Raw genomic sequence first — 22,458 nt, 5'->3', positions numbered from 1 at the left:
GGAAACCCACGCAGACACGGGGAGAACATGCAAACTCCACACAGACAGGACCTAGACGACTCCACCTGGGGATCGAACCCAGGACCTTCTTGCTGTGAGGTGACAGTGCTACCCACCGAGCCACCGTGCCGACAGGGCAAACACATACACAAATTTAATACCTCCAGTTCACCTAAGTTGCATGTCTCTGGACTGTGGGAGGAAACCAGAGCATCCGGAGGAAACTCACACAGACACAGGGAGAACATGCAAACTCCACACAGACAGGACCAAACCAGTACAATCTCCTGCTCATCACATAACCACCCAGTACTTGGTGAGAGACATGTGTTAGACTGAACCCCATATGAACCTGTCTAGTGCAAGTGAAAAGAAGTGGTCGGCTACTGCACACGTGTCGGAGGGGGCGTGTGTTCGTCACGGCTCTCATCAGTCTGGGGTGGAAGTCAGAATCAGTATAGAGGAAGTGAAATGCAATCTCACTACAATGCTGTCTGAATGGTTTGACTCATGACTGAAGGCTCGATAAGGGTTCCTTTATCACTCGTTGCATTCAAAGGATTTAAAAAATAATCCTCCTCGTTCAAACGCCGAACGCCCCGGGCGTCTCAAGGCTTCCCGTCTCACCCCTCATCCTCACAGACTGGCATCGACTTCCCTGTCATCGCTCTCTCGTTTTCTTTGTGAACGTCATCTGCTCTCAGTCTGTCGATCACACTGAAGAAGAAGAGGATCAGTCAGAGCGACGGCTATTGTTGCTGATTTTTCTGCTGTCAAAAGTCGACACCTCTGTTTTCTCCCAGTTCTTTAGGCTCACAGCTTTATAGATGCTGCCGCTGTCCCAGATGTTTTATTTAGCTCTAGTTTTATTTAGGATAAATGGCTGGAGGTTTATTTCATCTCTTATTTCACTCAGTTAGGATTAACAAAATCCCTCAGAATTAACTTCAGTTTCTTCCGCCACACCCATTTCCAACAGGTGTAAACAACCAATAATAATAAACCAAAGAACAAGTGCTAGCCTAGTGGGTAGAGCTTTGGGCTATTAAACAGAAGGTTGTGGGTTTTAATCCTGGTTCTGCCATGCAGCCACTGTTGGGCCCTTAAACAAGGCCCTTGACCCTTTTGGCCTCATGGGCGCCATACAATAGCTGACCCTGTGCTCTGACCCCAGCTTTCAAACAAGCTGAGATATTTGGGGGAAAAACTAGATTATTATTATTATTATTATTATCATTAATTCATTCATTCTCTGTTTTACCACCGGTTTATCCTGGTCAAAGTCGCTGTGGGTGCAATTCACTGGGCGAAAGGTAAAAAACATCCTGGACAGGTCACCAGTCCATCACAGGCCAAACACACACACACACACACACACACACACTTAGGACAATTCAGTGTCTCCAATTAACCTGACTGCATGTCTTGACGGTGGGAGGAAACCAAAGCACCTAGAGGAAACCCACACAGACACAAGGAGAACATGCAAACTCCACACAGAAAGGACCCAGACCGCTCCCACTGGGAATCAAACCCAGGACCTTCTTGCTGTGAGGCGACAGTTCTACCCACTGAGCCACCGGGCCGCCTATTATTGCAAATTTAAGAAAGGCCCTTTTCTGTTCCAGTAGGACAGTGCTCAAAGTGAGCGGACATGGTCCGACAACTCTGTTGTGGAGGAACTCACAAATAATATGCGCAAAACGCTGACCCTAACATCACTGAACACCTTTGGAATTAATTGGAACGTCAATTAAGGGGCAGGACTTCTTCAGCATCAGTACCTGACCTTACTGTCAAATGTCATCACAGGTACGTATACACAAATTCAAACACACAACATCCTCTGTATGTCCTGTACATATTGACAATAAAGCAGACTCTGACTTTGACTTTGACTTGATCTTCACAACAACCTGTGAAAAGCTTTTCCAGAAGAGTGAAGGCAGCTATAGCTGCAAATGAGGGTGAAAATATAAATCTTCATTTCATTTATTGATTCATTTGCAAAATTTAGCACACCTTTATCCTGAATACAAATTGAGCAATTGTGGGTTAAGGGCCTTGCTCAGGGGCCCAACTATGAGAACTTATCAATAGAGGGACTTAAATAGGCAACCTTATGATGGCTACTCCAGTACTAATGCCCAGTGTTTACAGTTTTAAAATGGTCCAACAAGCTTGTTGTCAGCTGTCAACATACAATATAAAATTGTCGTGGCATTTTGTAAAATGTAATATAAAGAAGAATCTGTGATTTGTTAGTTGTTTCATCTTTAAACCTGACAAAAATACAGTAAAGATGTCCAGTGTTTTCACTGACCAGTTTCATTGCATATTATAAAGGAGTTCAGGTTGTATTTCTTGATGTAGAAGCATTTATTTAAAATAAATAGATTTCACTTTATTGTCATTGCTCAGTGAAGTTACAGGGCAACGAAATGCAGTGTATGTTATGTATGTTTTATATGTTATATATTTGGCAGAAATGTATGTTATATATGTTATATAATTGGCAGCAATATTTGGTAGCATAGTATGTTATATATGTTACATATATGTTACATAATTGGCAGCAATATTTGGCAGCAATGTACGTTAATATATGTTACATATGTTATATATTTGGCAGCAATGCATGTTATATATTTGACAGCAATGCATGTTATATATTTGGCAGTAATGTATGGTATATATTTGGCAGCAATGTATGTTATATATGTTATATATTTGACAGCAATGTATGGTATATATGTTTTATATCTGGCAACAATGTATGTTATATATGTTATTTGTGTTATATATTTGGCAGCAATGTATGTTATATATATACAGTATGTAATATATTTGGCAGCAATGAATGTTATATATGTTATAAATTTGGCAGCAATGTATTTTATATATGTTATACATTTGGCAGCAGTGTATGTTATATATGTTATATATTTGACAGCAATGTATGGTATATATGTTTTATATCTGGCAACAATGTATGTTATATATGTTATTTGTGTTATATATTTGGCAGCAATGTATGTTATATATATACAGTATGTAATATATTTGGCAGCAATGAATGTTATATATGTTATAAATTTGGCAGCAATGTATTTTATATATGTTATACATTTGGCAGCAGTGTATGTTATATATGTTATATATTTGACAGCAATGTATTTTATATATATACAGTATGTAATATATTTGGCAGCAGTGTATGTTATATATGTTATATATTTGACAGCAATGTATGGTATATATGTTTTATATCTGGCAACAATGTATGTTATATATGTTATTTGTGTTATATATTTGGCAGCAATGTATGTTATATATATACAGTATGTAATATATTTGGCAGCAGTGTATGTTATATATGTTATATATTTGACAGCAATGTATTTTATATATGTTATATATTTGACAGCAAAGTATGTTATATATGTTAGAAACTTATAGCAATAGGTGTTCCTGAAACACGTGAACTCAGTAATTAGGAGGTGTCCACTTACTTTTGGCCATATAGTGACAAAGTGATTTCCTGAAAAAGGAAAGGATTTATTCAGACAGTGAGAAACGTTTTCAGACTCTCTCACTAATGCGAGGGTGCTAAACACAAACAGAAGAGGCTCTTTATGAAATCTGCTGGGTGGGACGAGGACGCAGACTGAGCTCGTCATGAAGCTCCAGTTTAATTACATTAAGAGCTGCAAAACAAATCAGGCTGTGGAAAACAGAGCGGGATTAAAGGATTTATTCAACACATCAGATTCAGAACTCCGGCAACACCGGCAAAAAAGAAAAGACTAGATTATTTTTACTTCTTCTAAGATTTATAGAATAAAATAGAAATACATTAGCACATTTTTTATCTACAGCCCCAAATCAGAAAAAGTTGGGACAGCATAGAAAATGCAAATAATAATAAAAACACAGAGTTTCTTACATTTACTTTGACTCTTATTTGAAGTCAGACAGGATGAACCTGAGATATTTCATGTTTTATCTGCTCAACATTTCATTTATTAATAAACATCCATTCCTGCATTTCAGGTCTGCAACACATTCCTGGGTTCGATCCCCAGGCAGGGCGGTCCGAGTCCTTTCTGTGTGGAGTTTGTATGTTCTCCCCGTGTCTGCGTGGGTTTCCCCAGGAGCTCCGGTTTCCAAAAACATGCAGTCAGGTTAATTGGAGACACTGAATTGCCCTATAGGTGAATGTGTGTGTGTGTGTGTGTGTGCCCTGCGATGGACTGGCGGTAAGTCCAGGGTGTTACTGTGTGCCTTGCGCCCATTGAAAAGCTGGGATAGGCTCCAAGCGGTTAAGAAAATGAGTGAGTGAGATGAGAGAGTAATACAATTTTGGCGAGTGGGGCTTTTAATAAACAGTCACGTGATGTTGGTAAGATGGTGAACGTAGTACGTCTGCACACTTGCGTACTGAAAGAGCGTACTGCTTTACAGGCCAAACAGTGTGCACTACTTCCAATTTAAAAGAGGAAAGAGCCTTCCCAAAACTGTTGCCACAAAGCCGATATTCCATAATCTACAGTATTTTATATGACTTAATGCACTGGTTAGTAATTAGTGTGGCTGAAACATCTAAACTCATCAGTTAGTAGCGTGTCCACATATATTTGGCCATGTTGCATTGATATACCAGGTATCAGTAATGTTTGCACACAGAGATACCACAACAGTTCACCAGCTTTATGATTTTATATCAGCCTTACTGACCTGGTCCTTGCTGCTGCACCATATCTGATAGATCCTGCAGATGGATGAAGAGCACCACGCCTCCGGCCCCGAAGAGCAGCACAAACCAGAAGGAGCAGGAGAGCTTCGGCCGGGACCCCCGAGTACCACGTGATCCTCTCCATGTCCTCCGCCGACATCTCACGGCCTCCAGGAGTTTAAAGTCCGCCCACAGCATCTCGGTACAGGCTGAGAGAAACACACAGACCCATCATTATTATTCATTCATTCATTCATTCACTGTCTGTTTTACCACCACTTTATCATGGTCTAGGTTGCGGTGGGTCCTATTCGTTGGGCGAAACACCCTGGACAGATCGCCAGTCCATCACAGAACAAACACACACACATACACACACCTAGAGCAATTGTGTATCTCCACTTAACCTGACTGTACGTCTGTATGGGAGGAAACCAGCACGGACAAAGATAGAACATAAAACTAACACTTCCACCTGGGAATCAAACCCAGGACCTTCTAGCCTTTAGGCAAGAGTGCTACCCACCGAGGCCTCCCTCCATAATTATCAGCAAGTGAACATTTTATCCTCAAAGTTGATGTTAGAAGCTGGAAAAGTGGGCGAGCGTGAGGATCTGAGCGAGTTTGACGAGGGCCAAATTGTGATGGCTAGACGACTGGGTCAGAGCATCTCCAAAACTGCAGCTCTTGTTATTAGGAGACCTACGGTAGCTGGTGAATGCACCCCGAGTTCCCAGCGAAGTAGGTCTTACAGAGCAAGGCAAACAAAGGCCTTAAGTGGCAGGAGGACCAATTAGGGCTGATCACCCGCAGCTGTCGAGCTGGCTATTTAAGCCAGCTCTGCACAGCAGCGGGTGTCGCACCTTTTGTTTGTTTCCCGGTTTGTAAGTGGCAGTTCGTCCGCGCTTTCTAGGGGTTAGACGGTATCCCCTGGTGGCATAGCCATTAGGGTGTGTAGACTGAAAGGTCGAGGTACGTCTTTATTTTTCCTTAGATATTAGCGTGGTGCGACGCCGTGCAGCCCTCGCGCTGCGTTTTGTTTCTCGGGCTAGCATTAGCGATGCTGCTACTCTACCAGCCATTGTGCTGAGAGCAGTACTCTCGCAAGCCCTATTAACCAGTCAGTCATAGGATTCAGTTACCGCTGGGTGGCGACGCCGTTAAGCGTTCGGCTCGTACGCTGTATTCCCCGGTTCGAATCCGCACTTTGTCTGTGTAAACGAAATACTATATCTTTCTCTTTTCAGATCGGCGAACTCCCTCAGCTGTGTACCCCTGCGAGGTATACACCGATCGCGGACATTTCTAGCCTCCCTTTGTTCTGGAGCTAGTGTATTCGGGAGAATACCTCTTCCGCATTTCTCCACTGTAGCGCCTTAAGTGCTCAGTCACTCTCAGCTACCCGCGCCGTTATAGCGCGGAGATTACGCGACCGTCCCTCACCGAGGAGATCCGGGTTCGCGTCCTCATTTGTTATTTATTTCTCTGTGTTGTTTTTCTTTGCCTGCTGTCTCAGCGGCACCATCGGACTTCCCGATTGGTTTTTATTTTCTCGTTTTTTCTCTGTTTGTGTTTATTTTATGTTATAAATAAAATATTATTTCATTTAATTTTTCCGCATTTGAGTCCTCCTTCTCCCACGTGACACTTGTGGGGTGTTTCCGGTCTGCAGTGGTCAGTATCTATCTAAAGTGCTCCAAGGAAGGAACAGTGGTAAACCGGTGACAGGGTCATGGGCGTCCAAGGCTCATTGCTGCACGCGTGGTCCGATCCAACGGACAAGCTTCTGTAGCTCAAACTGCTGAAGAAGTTAATGCTGGTTCTGATAGAAAGGTGTCAGAATACACAGAGCATCACAGTTTGTTGTGTACGGAGCAGCAAAAGGGGGACCAACACAATATTAGGAAGGTGGTCATAATGTTATGCATAATCGGTGTAAACTCAGTGCTTCAGCGTCACTCACACGCCCCCCTGCAGTGCTGAACGTGTAATTTGCCGGAGGAAAGAATCTGCAGGGCCACATTAAGGACGACGTGCTGATCATGCTATAGACTCACCACTGAGAAATGGATGGAAATCACCGGCTAGACTGAATAAATAAAACGCTACGTTCAGCTGTGATTTTTATTCATATTATTTACTAGGCTGTATTTCATCTCTGATTATGTTACCTCGGGTTCTATATTTTTCTTATTCCTTATAAACACCTCTATGTTTATTTATTTAGCACGGTGGCACAGCTGGAAGAGCGAGAGCTGTGCAGAAACATGGGTCTCTGGGGCTCCACCTAACCACAGTTACCCCTTTTCCACTGACGCTGACTTTTCCCGGCTCTGTTCCGGTTTGCAAAATTGATTTTGAACCAGTTCTGCGTGTTTCCACTGAAAAAAGAGGTTCCAGAGAGAGAACTAGCATCTAATCTGGCACCACAGAGTACTCGGTTCTTCAGCACAAACCGTGATGTCATCTGTGGGCGTGTCACAGTGTAGAGGTTTGGGTGCTTTTACATGAGACATTATAAAATTATACAGAATTTAAACTACTTTCATATTTTAAAGTTCACCTGATTACATTTTGATCCAGTTTGATGCTGATATTCGCTGATATTTTCAAAGAGATGAACTGTGTCATATAATGTGGTAAAAGTATAAACGCTTAACGTGAAAAATAAAGCGTAACGTGGCTTGTTGTACTAAAACACTGAGTGATGAATTTGGGCAGAACAGAGCACTTACAACCAGTACAGAGCACTTATAACCAGTACAGAGCACTTATAACCAGTACAGAGCTCTTATAACCAGTACAGAGCACTTATAACCAGTACAGAGCTCTTATAACCAGTACAGAGCACTTATAACCAGTACAGCGCTCTTATAACCAGTACAGAGCACTTATAACCAGTTCAGAGCTCTTATAACCAGAACAAAGAACTTATAACCCGTACAGAGCTCTTATAACCAGTACAGAGCACTTATGACCAGTACAGAGCACTTATAACCAGTACAGAGCACTTATAACCAGTACAGAGCGCTTATAACCAGTAATAACAGAGAGAAAGTGTTCCTGTGTGGTACTTTTAGTACATTCAGCCACACTTTATTTACGCTTTATTTAGTTGAAGCTTTTTGAGGGTTCAGAACCTCGAGCTGCATAAACACACATGAAGTAAATCCAGTTAAACACAGATACATGTGGAGCTTTTATACTGGGTTTGATGGTTATTTCACACAGATGGATGTTCGTGTGGTGGAACTTTAGTGATGTTTTATCGCTCACGCCGAGCAAAGCGGCTTATTTGTGCCGAGGGTCGCGGTGAGAGCGAAGCGCAAAACGCTTCTCACATCAATGAACTAAAGAACAACAATGGAGACAAACACGTCACGTCTTCTTATCACCGACAGCTGATCTATGCTTTTTGCATAAAAACGAACATCTGTAACAACAGCACAAATCCCCACAGTTAATCTACACGCTCTGTCATCATGTTACTAATCTTTACTTTTGTTGTGTAACGCCCACCGTTGATGAAGCAGGCTTGGTTCCCCAAAAACTGTGGGTCGGTTCTCTACAAAACACCAAGGTTCGAAGAAACCTGAACAGAACCGGTTCAAGAACCAGGGTTCTTTTGGTGGAAAAGCGGTAAGCGAGAGCCGTGTGTTCTTGTAGAGGCTAATCCAGCCTTTTCTAACCTTTCTAATTTAGCCTGTAGAGGTTAGCAGAGAATTCATTTCCAGTAAGCAAGCACTGAGATTAGTATATTAGACAAAGAAAACTCTGGTTGACTTGTAGAAAAAATGTCCACATACTTTTGTGTGTGAATGAACAACGGCGAGTTTAATAAGTAAGTAATAAGTAAGCCAGTCTTCATTTTTGTGATGTGCTGTTTAATTAAAGATTGGACGGGCTCCTCAGGGGCCACTTCCACCTGTCGGCTCGAGGTCAGCGGTTCTCGTCTGGTGAGGCCGCCTGAAGAACACAGGTCACTTTCATTAACACCAGCACAGATGGTGTTTCACTGAAGCCTGGATTTATTTATTTATTTATTCCTGAAGATGTTGTGTGAATGTTAAAATGACAAGCTTTAATGAATAAAAGCTTCAGTGTTTCATTTAATAAAGGAAGATAAAAACGTGCTCTAAGTGCTTCTTTACATTACTTGCACTTTTTTATCCATTATGACAATGATGTAGTAAAGTCTTTCTAATCAGACAGAATCATGACATAATGTTTCAGAGAACCTCCAATATGGCAGGAGAAACATGTAGGGACCCTTGAAGGTCCTTACACTGTTTATAAAATAGCAAGAAAACCCTAAAGCCGAGCCAAGTAGTAAAACGAAGTAGCACACCGGTGCTGACGTCTAGAACTTGTGAGTCCAAATGTTGGGTCGTTTGAGAGCCTGAGATGATTATCACAAAAATACAACAATTATTATTCATTCATTGGCTGTTTTACCATGTTTTATCCTATTCAGGGTCGCGATGGGTATAATTCACTGGGCGAAAAGCAGGAAACACACCGGACAGGTCGCCAGTACATCACAGGGCAACACACACACTCACACACACACACACACATACGTTTGAGGGCCAGATGAGGTTCCTCATAACATATAACCTATAAAGAATGCCTTAATCTTATATAAATATATATATATATATATATATATATATATATATATATATATATATATATATATATATATATATATATATGTATATATATACATATATATTTATATATATTTATATATACATATACAGTGTATCACAAAAGTGAGTACACCCCTCACATTTCTGCAAATATTTTATTATATATTTTCATGGGACAACACTATAGAAATAAAACTTGGATATAACTTAGAGTAGTCAGTGTACAGCTTGTATAGCAGTGTAGATTTACTGTCTTCTGAAAATAACTCAACACACAGCCATTAATGTCTAAATAGCTGGCAACATAAGTGAGTACACCCCACAGTGAACATGTCCAAATTGTGCCCAAAGTGTCAATATTCTGTGTGACCACCATTATTATCCAGCACTGCCTTAACCCTCCTGGGCATGGAATTCACCAGAGCTGCACAGGTTGCTACTGGAATCCTCTTCCACTCCTCCATGATGACATCACGGAGCTGGTGGATGTTAGACACCTTGAACTCCTCCACCTTCCACTTGAGGATGCGCCACAGGTGCTCAATTGGGTTTAGTCCATCACCTTTACCTTCAGCTTCAGTTTTCGAAGGAAGGGGATCATGCTCTGTTTCAGAATGTCACAGTACATGTTGGAATTCATGTTTCCCTCAATGAACTGCAGCTCCCCAGTGCCAGCAACACTCATGCAGCCCAAGACCATGATGCTACCACCACCATGCTTGACTGTAGGCAAGATACAGTTGTCTTGGTACTTCTCACCAGGGCGCCGCCACACATGCTGGACACCATCTGAGCCAAACAAGTTTATCTTGGTCTCGTCAGACCACAGGGCATTCCAGTAATCCATGTTCTTGGACTGCTTGTCTTCAGCAAACTGTTTGCGGGCTTTCTTGTGCGTCAGCTTCCTTCTGGGATGACGACCATGCAGACCGAGTTGATGCAGTGTGCGGCGTATGGTCTGAGCACTGACAGGCTGACCTCCCACGTCTTCAACCTCTGCAGCAATGCTGGCAGCACTCATGTGTCTATTTTTTAAAGCCAACCTCTGGATATGACGCCGAACACGTGGACTCAACTTCTTTGGTCGACCCTGGCGAAGCCTGTTCCGAGTGGAACCTGTCCTGGAAAACCGCTGTATGACCTTGGCCACCATGCTGTAGCTCAGTTTCAGGGTGTTAGCAATCTTCTTATAGCCCAGGCCATCTTTGTGGAGAGCAACAATTCTATTTCTCACATCCTCAGAGAGTTCTTTGCCATGAGGTGCCATGTTGAATATCCAGTGGCCAGTATGAGAGAATTGTACCCAAAACACCAAATTTAACAGCCCTGCTCCCCATTTACACCTGGGACCTTGACACATGACACCAGGGAGGGACAACGACACATTTGGGCACAATTTGGACATGTTCACTGTGGGGTGTACTCACTTATGTTGCCAGCTATTTAGACATTAATGGCTGTGTGTTGAGTTATTTTCAGAAGACAGTAAATCTACACTGCTATACAAGCTGTACACTGACTACTCTAAGTTATATCCAAGTTTCATGTCTATAGTGTTGTCCCATGAAAAGATATAATGAAATATTTGCAGAAATGTGAGGGGTGTACTCACTTTTGTGATACACTGTATATACAGTGTATCACAAAAGTGAGTACACCCCTCACATTTCTGCAGATATTTAAGTATATCTTTTCATGGGACAACACTGACAAAATGACACTTTGACACAATGAAAAATAGTCTGTGTGCAGCTTATATAACAGTGTAAATTTATTCTTCCCTCAAAATAACTCAATATACAGCCATTAATGTCTAAACCACCGGCAACAAAAGTGAGTACACCCCTTAGTGAAAGTTCCTGAAGTGTCAATATTTTGTGTGGCCACCATTATTTCCCAGAACTGCCTTAACTCTCCTGGGCATGGAGTTTACCAGAGCTTCACAGGTTGCCACTGGAATGCTTTTCCACTCCTCCATGACGACATCACGGAGCTGGCGGATATTCGAGACTTTGCGCTCCTCCACCTTCCGCTTGAGGATGCCCCAAAGATGTTCTATTGGGTTTAGGTCTGGAGACATGCTTGGCCAGTCCATCACCTTTACCCTCAGCCTCTTCAATAAAGCAGTGGTCGTCTTAGAGGTGTGTTTGGGGTCATTATCATGCTGGAACACTGCCCTGCGACCCAGTTTCCGGAGGGAAGGGATCATGCTCTGCTTCAGTATTTCACAGTACATATTGGAGTTCATGTGTCCCTCAATGAAATGTAACTCCCCAACACCTGCTGCACTCATGCAGCCCCAGACCATGGCATTCCCACCACCATGCTTGACTGTAGGCATGACACACTTATCTTTGTACTCCCCACCTGATTGCCGCCACACATGCTTGAGACCATCTGAACCAAACAAATTAATCTTGGTCTCATCAGACCATAGGACATGGTTCCAGTAATCCATGTCCTTTGTTGACATGTCTTCAGCAAACTGTTTGCAGGCTTTCTTGTGTAGAGACTTCAGAAGAGGCTTCCTTCTGGGGTGACAGCCATGGAGACCAATTTGATGTAGTGTGCGGCGTATGGTCTGAGCACTGACAGGCTGACCCCCCACCTTTTCAATCTCTGCAGCAATGCTGACAGCACTCCTGCGCCTATCTTTCAAAGACAGCAGCTGGATGTGACGCTGAGCATGTGCACTCAGCTTCTTTGGACGACCAACGCGAGGTCTGTTCTGAGTGGACCCTGCTCTTTTAAAACGCTGGATGATCTTGGCCACTGTGCTGCAGCTCAGTTTCAGGGTGTTGGCAATCTTCTTGTAGCCTTGGCCATCTTCATGTAGCGCAAAAATTCGTCTTTTAAGATCCTCAGAGAGTTCTTTGCCATGAGGTGCCATGTTGGAACTTTCAGTGACCAGTATGAGAGAGTGTGAGAGCTGTACTACTAAATTGAACACACCTGCTCCCTATGCACACCTGAGACCTAGTAACACTAACAAATCACATGACATTTTGGAGGGAAAATGATAAGCAGTGCTCAATTTGGACATTTAGGGGTGTAGTCTCTTAGGGGTGTACTCACTTTTGTTGCCGGTGGTTTAGACATTAATGGCTGTATATTGAGTTATTTTGAGGGAAGAATACATTTACACTGTTATATAAGCTGCACACAGACTACTTTTTATTGTGTCAAAGTGTCATTTTGTCAGTGTTGTCCCATGAAAAGATATACTTAAATATCTGCAGAAATGTGAGGGGTGTACTCACTTTTGTGATACACTGTATATATCAGCCATTATACGGTAAGCTACACACACTACACACAGACTACAAACACACATATACTATACATATACACACTACATTCACCGTACACAGGGTCAGCCGTTATTAAGCGCCCCTGGATCAGACCAGGTTATACACACACAATATACACACACATACTCCAAAGACAAACTATACACACACACACACTATTCACACACAGACTTCAAACACATACTATACACACAGACTTCAAACACATACTATACACACAGACTTCAAACACATACTATACACACAGACTTCAAACACATACTATACATATACACACTATATTCACACTACACACAGATAACAAACACACACACACACACTACAAACATATATACTATACATATACACACTATATTCACACTACACACAGATAACAAACACACACACACACACACATACTATTATGTTGTCTTTATTTTTTGTGCTATGCAACAGTGGCTGCAGGGCACAGCCTGGATATGAACCAACAATCGATTACGATTAAGAGCCCAAAGCTCTACCCACTAGGCTACCAATGTCCCCATGCTGTCATGCATGGCATTCACAATGCTGGCTGACCGATGGTGAACCCAATACTGAAGAGGTGACCTGTAGTCCTGAAACAAGCAGTTCGGACTGGAAAACTCAACAGTGTTTCAGATCTGAGAGAGTTCAGAAATAAACAGTGGGCTCATAGTTCTTCCACACTGACAGTGCAACAAGTCTGTACAAGAGAGATAACTTATTCAGCAGTATTTTTAGATGCTGGTGTTTTTGGACTTGAGGAAACCCACACAGACACGGGGAGAACATGCAAACTCCACACTGAAAGGACCCAGATCGCACCCAGGACCTTAAACCCAGGACCTTCTTGCTGTGAGGAGACAGTGCTACCCACCGAGTTTCCGTGCCGCCACATTTTGCTTTTCATATCTTCATATTTCTGATCTCTCTCTCTCTCTTTCTCTCTCTGCATCCAATCACAAACCCCTCTTTGAACTGACATCATTCAGATTGAGTCTGGCTGAGCTGGTGTGTAGGTGGTGCTGGCGGATGATACACTCGGCATCAGTTCAGTAAGCTGTAATTTGGGAAATTCTTGATCGGAGGTTCCACAGATCTGATCGATCCAGAAGAGATCACGCCGAGCATCTATCGAGTAAAGAGAAAAGCAGAGAGGCGGGAGCGGTCGGTCTGTAGTTCTAATGAAGCGCGTAATCGAATACGCCTGTATTAGTGCGGATCAGGGTCGCCATGGAGACGCAGCTGGTAGGTGTAGGTGCTGTGTGGCGGGTTGAATCCTGAAAAGCTGGATTTTAATCCGTACCTACGTTCAGCCTTATTGGCTGTTGGCGGGGCCATGAAATAGATCCGGTGAGAGATAAAAATCACTCGTGATTAATCCAGGAAGCCGTTTTTGATCAGTCTGAATGGACTCCATGAGGTTTTGCGCTGGCACTGTGGAGTCGGGGAGGGTTACGTATCTGTTTCCAGTTGCTTTGGCGCCGAGAGTGGTTTCAGTTACCAACAATCAGGCCCAAAACCACTCAGACCGCAGAGTTTATAACGATTTAAACTAAACAAGGTCGACTGTGGTCCTGGGTGCCTGAGGGCTGAAAGATTTTGGTGGATTCTGGTGGCATCGCAGATGAAGAACACTTATAAAGCGACCTGCTGTGGGTCTCCACGCCCCTGCTGTCTGATTGAAGAGTGGTGCATGATTCTGTTGCTCTGTTCCTGCTGCGTTTCTCCTATTTCTTCATCTCTGAACCGCTCACCTTACCACACCTGTAGTTTCCCGAAATACCACCACCCAAAAACTGCTGATGTGATTAAAAAGACTTTCTGTCACTCACTAAGAACAGACAGACAGATAGATAGGCAGGTAGAGCAGTAGACAAATAGATAGATAGATAGATAGATAGATAGATAGATAGATAGATAGATAGATAGATAGATAGATAGATAGATAGATAGATAGATAGAGCAGTAGACAAATAGATAAATGATAGATAGATAGATAGATAGATAGATAGATAGATAGATAGATAGATAGATAGATAGATAGATAGATAGATAGATAGATAGATAGATAGACAGACAGACAGACAGACAGACAGACAGACAGACATATTCGGCATTCGACTAAGAATCAAAAGGTTGCTGGGTCAATACTCACATCTATTATATTATAGATAAATGGATAGATTATAGACAGACAGACAGACAGACAGATAGACATACAGACAGACAGCAGATATACAGACAGACAGATAAATAAGATAGAAAAGATAGATAAGATAGACAGACAGACAGATAGATGCTTAAAGCGCTTAAGGCATTCAACTAAGAATCAAAAGGTTGCTGGGTCAAGACTCAAATCTATCATATTATAGATAGATGGATAGATAGATAGATAGATAGATAGATAGATAGATAGATAGATAGATAGATAGATAGATAGATAGATAGATAGATAGATAGATAGACCGATGGATGACAGACGGACGGACAGACAGACAGACAGAAAGACAGACAGACAGACAGACGGATGGATGACAGACAGATAGATAGACGGATGGATGACAGACGGACGGACAGACAGATGCAGACAGACAGATGGATGGATGACAGACGGACAGACAGACAGACAGATAGACGGATGGATGACAGACGGATAGATAGATAGACGGATGGATGACAGACGGACGGACAGACGGATGGATGACAGACAGACAGACAGATAAATACTTTATTGATCCCAAAGGAAATTTAAGAATCTGCCACTGTTGGGCCCCTGAGTAAGAATCATGAACCTCAGTTGCTTGTATTATGTTCAGTAAAAGTAATCTAACCGTTGTCATATTGCTTATAATGTGTATATTTTCCATTTTCTACACTTAACTTTATGAGTGTTCAGTTGGAGTGTTGGTCTATTACACTACCCCATCACTGCTGAGATCCGGGTTTGAATATTAACAATGCAATCAGCCAGCTATTAATCTACAAAGACATGATTGGCTATGTCTGAAGGGGAAGAGATACTGTATCTAAAACCCTGCGATGGTTTGGCGCCCTGTCCTGGGAGTTTCTGCCTTGTGCCTTTGTTACCCGCTGGAACCAGACCAGAAGAAATCAGATGTCTGACAATAGCATGACCCTGTAGTATAAGATTGCAGGTTGAAGCCTGGCCGGCCAGCAGGACAGTTCTTATAACAGCTTCCACAAACAGCACTGACCCTCACACCAGCACACTAGACTGGGTTTACTAATGTCAGCACACTGTGATAAAACATCCTACTGGGAACGCTGGTATGGAAAACCATTCCATTAAATCAAGAATGAGCGTCCAGTCATGTCTTATGGTTTTAAAGGTGGCTAAATCTAAATTAAAGACTGGCTGTTTTCTTGTTTACCAGAAGGAAATCTGTACATGCTGGTTTCCTCTGCTGTTGAATAAACACTAAATAATTCAGCAGCAATTTGGAGTGTCTGCTGTTTTTTGCTTCTGAATAAAATTAAAATTGGACCGTCGGGGTGTTTCATAAAGTGACATGAACATTGACTCTATGGTGGACGTTTACACCCCACCTGTACTCAGTATAATTTTGCTGTCAGTACTGATAATTGTTACACTGGGCCGCCTGTGTTTGTCTTTATTGGGGAATGTGATACGCCGCCCTCTTTCACTCGGGGCAGTCCAGTTATTGATCGTTTATTTCAGGGAGGCTCGGTCGAGTTGCCAGTAGAATTGATTCTGAAGCGACGCTGCATCTATCACTTTAATCCATTTTATTACTGCAACAATAGATGCAGCTCTGAGGCGCAGAAGGACCTCACGCTGGCCGCGTCTCCATCCAAATATCAAATTAATTTCGAGCTCCAGGTTGGAAAATAATTATGCAAAACAGGTACTTCTACCAGCTTCCTTTCTGGGTAAACATAACAAATCTCATCAAGAGCATCCAAACAATTACAACCCCAAATCAGAAGAGGTTGGGACAGTATGGAAAATGCAAATAATAAAAACAGAGTTTCTTACATTTAGTTTGACTTTTATTGGATGTCAGACAGGATGAACCTGAGATATTTCATGTTTTATCTGCTCAACTTCATTTCATTTATTAATAAACATCCATTCCTGCATTTCAGGCCTGCAACACAGTAAAGCATTTACCACTTTGTATTGTTGCCATTCCTATATTAACACAAAACAGTCAACCATAGTTAATAGCAAGAAATTAGAATCCATGCCACAATGTCAGGGCAGACGCAGCTTAGCAGTTAAGATACTGCACTAGTACACAGAAGGTTATATTTTTGAGCCGCACCACTGCCAAGTTGTCACGAATAAATGGAACGCCTTGATTTGTCATATATGTACAGACATGTATACAGTATGATGCTGGTACAAGATTGGGGTCAGCGCGCAGAGTCAGACATCGTACTTCAACCCTGGAGCAGACAGAGTTAAGGACCTTGTTTAAGAGCCCATCCGTGGCTGCATGACAAAGCTGGAATTCAAACCCACGTTCTTCCAATTAATAGCCTAAAACACTACCAATACAATGCTAGCACTGTTTCTAAAAGGTTGGCTGCTTCAAGCTGGATTTGATTCAGCGACCTAAGGATACCGATATGAGCACTATTCATTACAGGCCGCCTCTCTACTTACTGGGGCAATCGGAAATGCATTCTGGGTAAAGATGAAACCCAACTGGAGCATTAAGCAGTAAGTAAGCACAAACACTAACTGCTCCTATGATTTAAACAAGGCTGTCACCATGAATTGAACAATGGGGGGACCAAATTTATCCAAAGGGGGGTTTTCAGCATTCTAAAACATGATCGGATCCCAACATTACGCAAAGCTAATAGGTGGAATATGTTTAAAATCAGAATCTGATCAGAATCTTTATTTAGATCTAATAAAATAATATAGAAAAAAGGTTTACTATATATAAACATAGAATAGAAACATAAATAGACAGTACACTATCAAACTTCAAGTGAAAAGTGTGCAATGGAGATATCACAGTACACTGACAAACTTTATTTTATTTATAAATTTTATTTGTGTGTGTATGTATGTGTGTGTGTGTTTGCCCTGCGATGGACTGGCACCCCATCCAGGGAGTTACTGTGTGCCTTGCGCCCATTGAAAAACTGGGATAGGTTCCAGAACCACCCCCACCCCCCGCGCCCCTGATTGGATAAGCGGTTAAGAAAGTGAGTGAGTGTGTCTATGAAGAAAAAAACCTCGATTTCAGGTGAAGCTAATGTTATGTGTTTGCCATCAGACACGGTTATGATAAATGTATGTTCACTGAAGGTCACTGAAAACAGATTGGACAGAATGTACACAAGTAAGAGGATCTACAGCTGTGTCAGGACACGTGCTCATGATGTGTAAAAGCACTAGCGTGACTTGTTAGCGGTGTGCAGTGAACAGTATTGATTTGTTCTGTCACAGAACAGCTGCTTATGTGTCTCATTTAAAGCAGAAAATATACAGAGAGACAGAAGAGCCACATCTGTACAGGGTTCCTGTTATATAAGCTTTCTTATACCTGGCTCTATAACTCTGGATCTTTAAGTCCTGATTAAAAACATACTCCTTTACTCAGGCTTGTGATTAGTCTTTATAAACCAGGGATGTGGGGCTCCGGTCCCGCGGGTTCGGATCTGGACAGTCTTCTCCGCTCATGGTCTGTCCCACCAGCTGGTCCAGTTTTATGTGATATGCTGGGTCAGCTGGCTGTACTGAGTCTGGCTCTCTAGGACCATGGACGTCCAGCTCAGGTTTAGACGGAGACTCAGAGCCTGGGGCTTTATAATCATAGAGATTTGAGGTGATTAGGGATGTTGGGTTGGTGTCATCGTGCCTCTCACATGTGAACGCACAGGTTTGTTGATGGCGGGAGAGGTGGGCGCTAATGTACCTCATAGTTCTCCTTTAAACCTCTTGAACAGTTTTAGTCCAGAACATATACACTATATGGACAAAAGTATTGGGACGGCCCTTCTTATTAGTGAATTCATGTGTTTTAACCATAACAATTGCTAAAAGGTGTAATAAATCAATTAAATAAAGGAAACGATATGCTTCCAACTATGCAGCAATAGTTTAGGGAGGACTTATTCCTCTTTCAGCATGACTGCGCCCCTGTGCACAACGCAAGCCCTATAAAGGCATAAAGAAAAGCTCAATTTAAAGAAACTCCAGAGTCCTGACTTCACCAAGTCAAGTCAAACGTATTTGCACAGCGCTTTTTACAACAGACATTGTCTCAAAGCAACAACAGAATCCAGGACTGACAGACCATTAACTCCTGACGGGCGACAGTTGCAAGGAAAAGCTCCCTCAAAATTACAGGAAGAAACCTTGAGAAGAACCAGACTCAGCAGGGACCTTCATCTTCCTTATGCCTAGTTCACACTACACGTTTTTCGCCCTGATTTTCGCTTACTGACAGGTTGCCGCTAGATGTGACAGCTCAGAGGCAACTCGGCGTTCGCTCTGGGATCGAAACTCGGCTCTCAACGCTATGTGTCAACTGTTCAACAACTTCGATCCAAGCGGCTTGCAGAGCGCTCGCAGACTCAAAAAAAATATCTAGCATGTTAAATATCTGGACCAGTCGGTGACTCAAAATCATGTAGTGTGAAAGGTGTTGCGATCAGGTTGTGATTGTTATGAATGCAAAATACAGAAGGGAAACCCTGGGGAGGAGTGTAAATATGTGGGACAGGAGCATAATAAAGTTTCTATCAAAATACATCAGCACACACACAAGCTTTACAGTATTTGTGAACTTATCGTCCGTGCTGAACCATAATACCCACGCTGCATTGCAAAAAAATTTTATTAACCTCCAACTCACTACAGAACAGACGCCCCCTGCTGGTCACGTAGCCCAATCCAATCGGATTCATTTATTTTTCCTCTTTGATTTTACGCTGCACATCAGCACACAAACAACTTTGATCGCTCGCTTATTGTTGACGTGCAGTTTTGGACGTGGTGTCATTAAACCTGAGTCTGAATCTTAGACTCATCTGAGATACCTCCTGGTGATAGATGGTGTAGTGTGTGACCCCCTATCACCGATCAGTCGTGTAGTGTAAAATACACACCGAATTAAAAGACTCCCGATTACAAGAGATCCAGTTGTGTAGTGTGAACTACACAGCAATCTGACGACTTGGAAAGTCATGTAGTACGAACTTGGCATTAGGTGGCCTGGAGAACCACTAAACAGCTTTGGAATGAACCAGAACATCAACCAACATCAGTGCCCAGCCATACACATCAGCTCTTTGGACTGAACAGGCACAATTCCCATATACATACAGTACATACTTCAAAGTCTTGTGAGAAGCCTTCTCAGAGGAGTGGTTGTTGTTCTCATGATCAGGTGTCCAAACACTTTTAGCCATACAGTGGACGTGTTAATGGGTTTGAATGGAGCACCACTGAGCACTAATGAAAAGCAGATAGAGATGCTCCATTTACAAGCCCTTTTATCAGACCCTTCTGTGTCTGGAAAAGTGGTATAGAAAATCAATCCAGGGTCTGAGTAGTTACACTCACACGTATGTCTGGATCTGATGTTGATAATGAATCACATTACAGGTTTTAATGTCCCAGTCCCATTAACAGAAAGCCTAATTGAACACGGCACTAAAAGAAAACATGTTCATATCTGTCTCGCGTGTGTTGTCCTAATTGGCTAGGGACTCCACATCCATGGTGAAGCCGATGGAATACCACAGATTACCACAGAATACCATGATCATTAATACCGAAGGAAACATATCGAAAGGGATTTGTCATGTGATTTTAGGTAGGAAAACAGGTAATGGTTTGGATGGTTTAGGTAGATTTAGTTTTGGGGGGTTGGAAAAGACAAATTCCAGTGGCACAGTGGTTAAGGTACTGAAGTGCTACTGGTACTGGTGCCTTTTTGCCACTGTTGACCCCCTGAGCAAGGCACTTAAACCTCAATTGCTCAAATATTCTAAATTCTGGATAATTGTAAGCAAATGTAAATTTAGTGATGGGCAGACATGGGATTTAAACTCAAACTCTTCTAAAAAGCCATTGTCGGACCTTTGGATAAGATCGCTCACACTCTTTCTTAACGGCTTATCCAATTATGGTCGCGAGGGGGTGCTGGAGCCTATCCCAGCTTATCATTGGGCTCAAGGCACACAGTAACACCCTGGACGGGGCACCTGTCCATCGCAGGGCAGACACACATACACACACATACACATACACCCATTTACCTATAGGGCAATTCAGTGCCTCCAGTTAACCTGACTGCATGGGTTTCCTCCCACAGTACAAAAACATGCAGACACGGGGAGAACATGCAAACTGCTCACAAAAAGGACACGGACCACCCAGCCTGGGGATCGAACCCAGGACCTTCTTGCTGTGAGGAGACAGTGCTACCCACCAAGCCAATGTGCCAACCTGGATACGATCAGCAAACCTAAAACGCTCGACTGTATTTTTATCATGTCCCACTTTCATTGTAAGGCAGTGAAAATAATTTAGACTATCCAGATCCTGATTTCCCTTTTTAACGTCTCAGCAGAAGCTTCGCTTTAGTCGTCCTGCTCATCAGCACCACAACAAGCTCTGTATAATAAGTTTCAGTAATGAACGTTGGCGTGGGACGACGCCCCCATCGATCAGCACCTCAATACCTTGTCCTGACACCTTGAGCTGGAGTTACAGAGTCCTACAGAACAGAAGAAGGATAAACAGGTGAACCTGATCTATTCTCTCACTGTTCTCCAGGCACAAACCGCTATTGCTGTTCCGTGCTCCACTCCCCATTGACCTTGTACCTCTGCGGTGCGGTCCAGTTCCTCTGATGTGCGCTGGGTGCTCTAAGGTCAGGTGCTAGGGTCATTGTGTGCTATTTTTCACTGGTTATACCCGCCCTGAACGCCTCGTCCTGAACACAAGATGAACGAGGGTTGTCACCAGTGTCGCCTGGCGTGATGTCACATGGGGAGAATGAGGACGTTTGTGCTGCAGGACTCCTGATCACGCAAAAATCATTTTTAGCTTCAGCGTAAACAGCAAAGCTCTTCGTCTTCCACTGCTGAATGTCATTCTGAATAAATTTGCTCTATTTTCAAACTGGTTAAGAATAAAGTTATACATCGTAAGCAAGAAAGTTGCTGATAAAATGTTATGACTATTACTACCCCAAATCGGACAGCATGGAAAATACAAATAATAAACACACAGAGTTTCTTACATTGACTTTGACTTTTATTTGATGTCAGAAAGGATGAACCTGAGATATTTCATGTTTTATCTGCTCAACTTCATTTCATTTATTAATAAACATCCATTCCTGCATTTCAGGCCTGCAACACATTCCAAAAAAGTTGGGATGGGGCAATTTAGGGCTAGTAATGAGGTAAAAAAAACTAAATAATGATGTGATGTGAACAGGTGATTGTAATCATGGTTTTGTACAAAAGCAGCATCCAGGAAAAGCTGAGAGTCTCTGATGAGTAAAGATAATCAGAGGATCCAGTTTGTCCACAAATGTGTGAAAAAATGAATAAAATGCTTAATAAAATGAACCTCAAAGAAAGATTGGAAGGGATTTGCATATTTCTCCCTCTACAGTGCATAATATCATTAAACCAATCAAGGAATCAGGAGGAATTTCAGTGCGTAAAGGCCAAAGACACAAGCTTAACTTGAACGCACGTGATCATCAAGAACCACCACTCAACAATAGCTGAT

At 42.4% G+C, this 22,458-nt stretch overlaps 1 protein-coding gene across 1 annotated transcript in view; it reads right to left on the bottom strand.

Moving 5' to 3' along the window:
* The window catches only part of chst8 (carbohydrate (N-acetylgalactosamine 4-0) sulfotransferase 8), a 141,586-nt gene that overhangs the window by 98,339 nt on the left and 20,789 nt on the right, over positions 1-22,458 (bottom strand). The window contains exon 2 of the mRNA XM_063004939.1: positions 4,738-4,944. Coding sequence (XP_062861009.1) covers positions 4,738-4,933 — 196 coding nt within the window. The 5' untranslated portion in view covers positions 4,934-4,944. The remainder of the gene's footprint in view (positions 1-4,737; positions 4,945-22,458) is intronic.

The sequence above is a fragment of the Trichomycterus rosablanca genome, chromosome 11, assembly GCF_030014385.1.
Source record: "Trichomycterus rosablanca isolate fTriRos1 chromosome 11, fTriRos1.hap1, whole genome shotgun sequence".
Classification (NCBI taxonomy): Eukaryota; Metazoa; Chordata; class Actinopteri; order Siluriformes; family Trichomycteridae; genus Trichomycterus; species Trichomycterus rosablanca.
The sequence above is the reverse complement of the archived record's forward strand: the minus strand, read 5'-3'. Positions and strand labels throughout refer to the sequence as shown.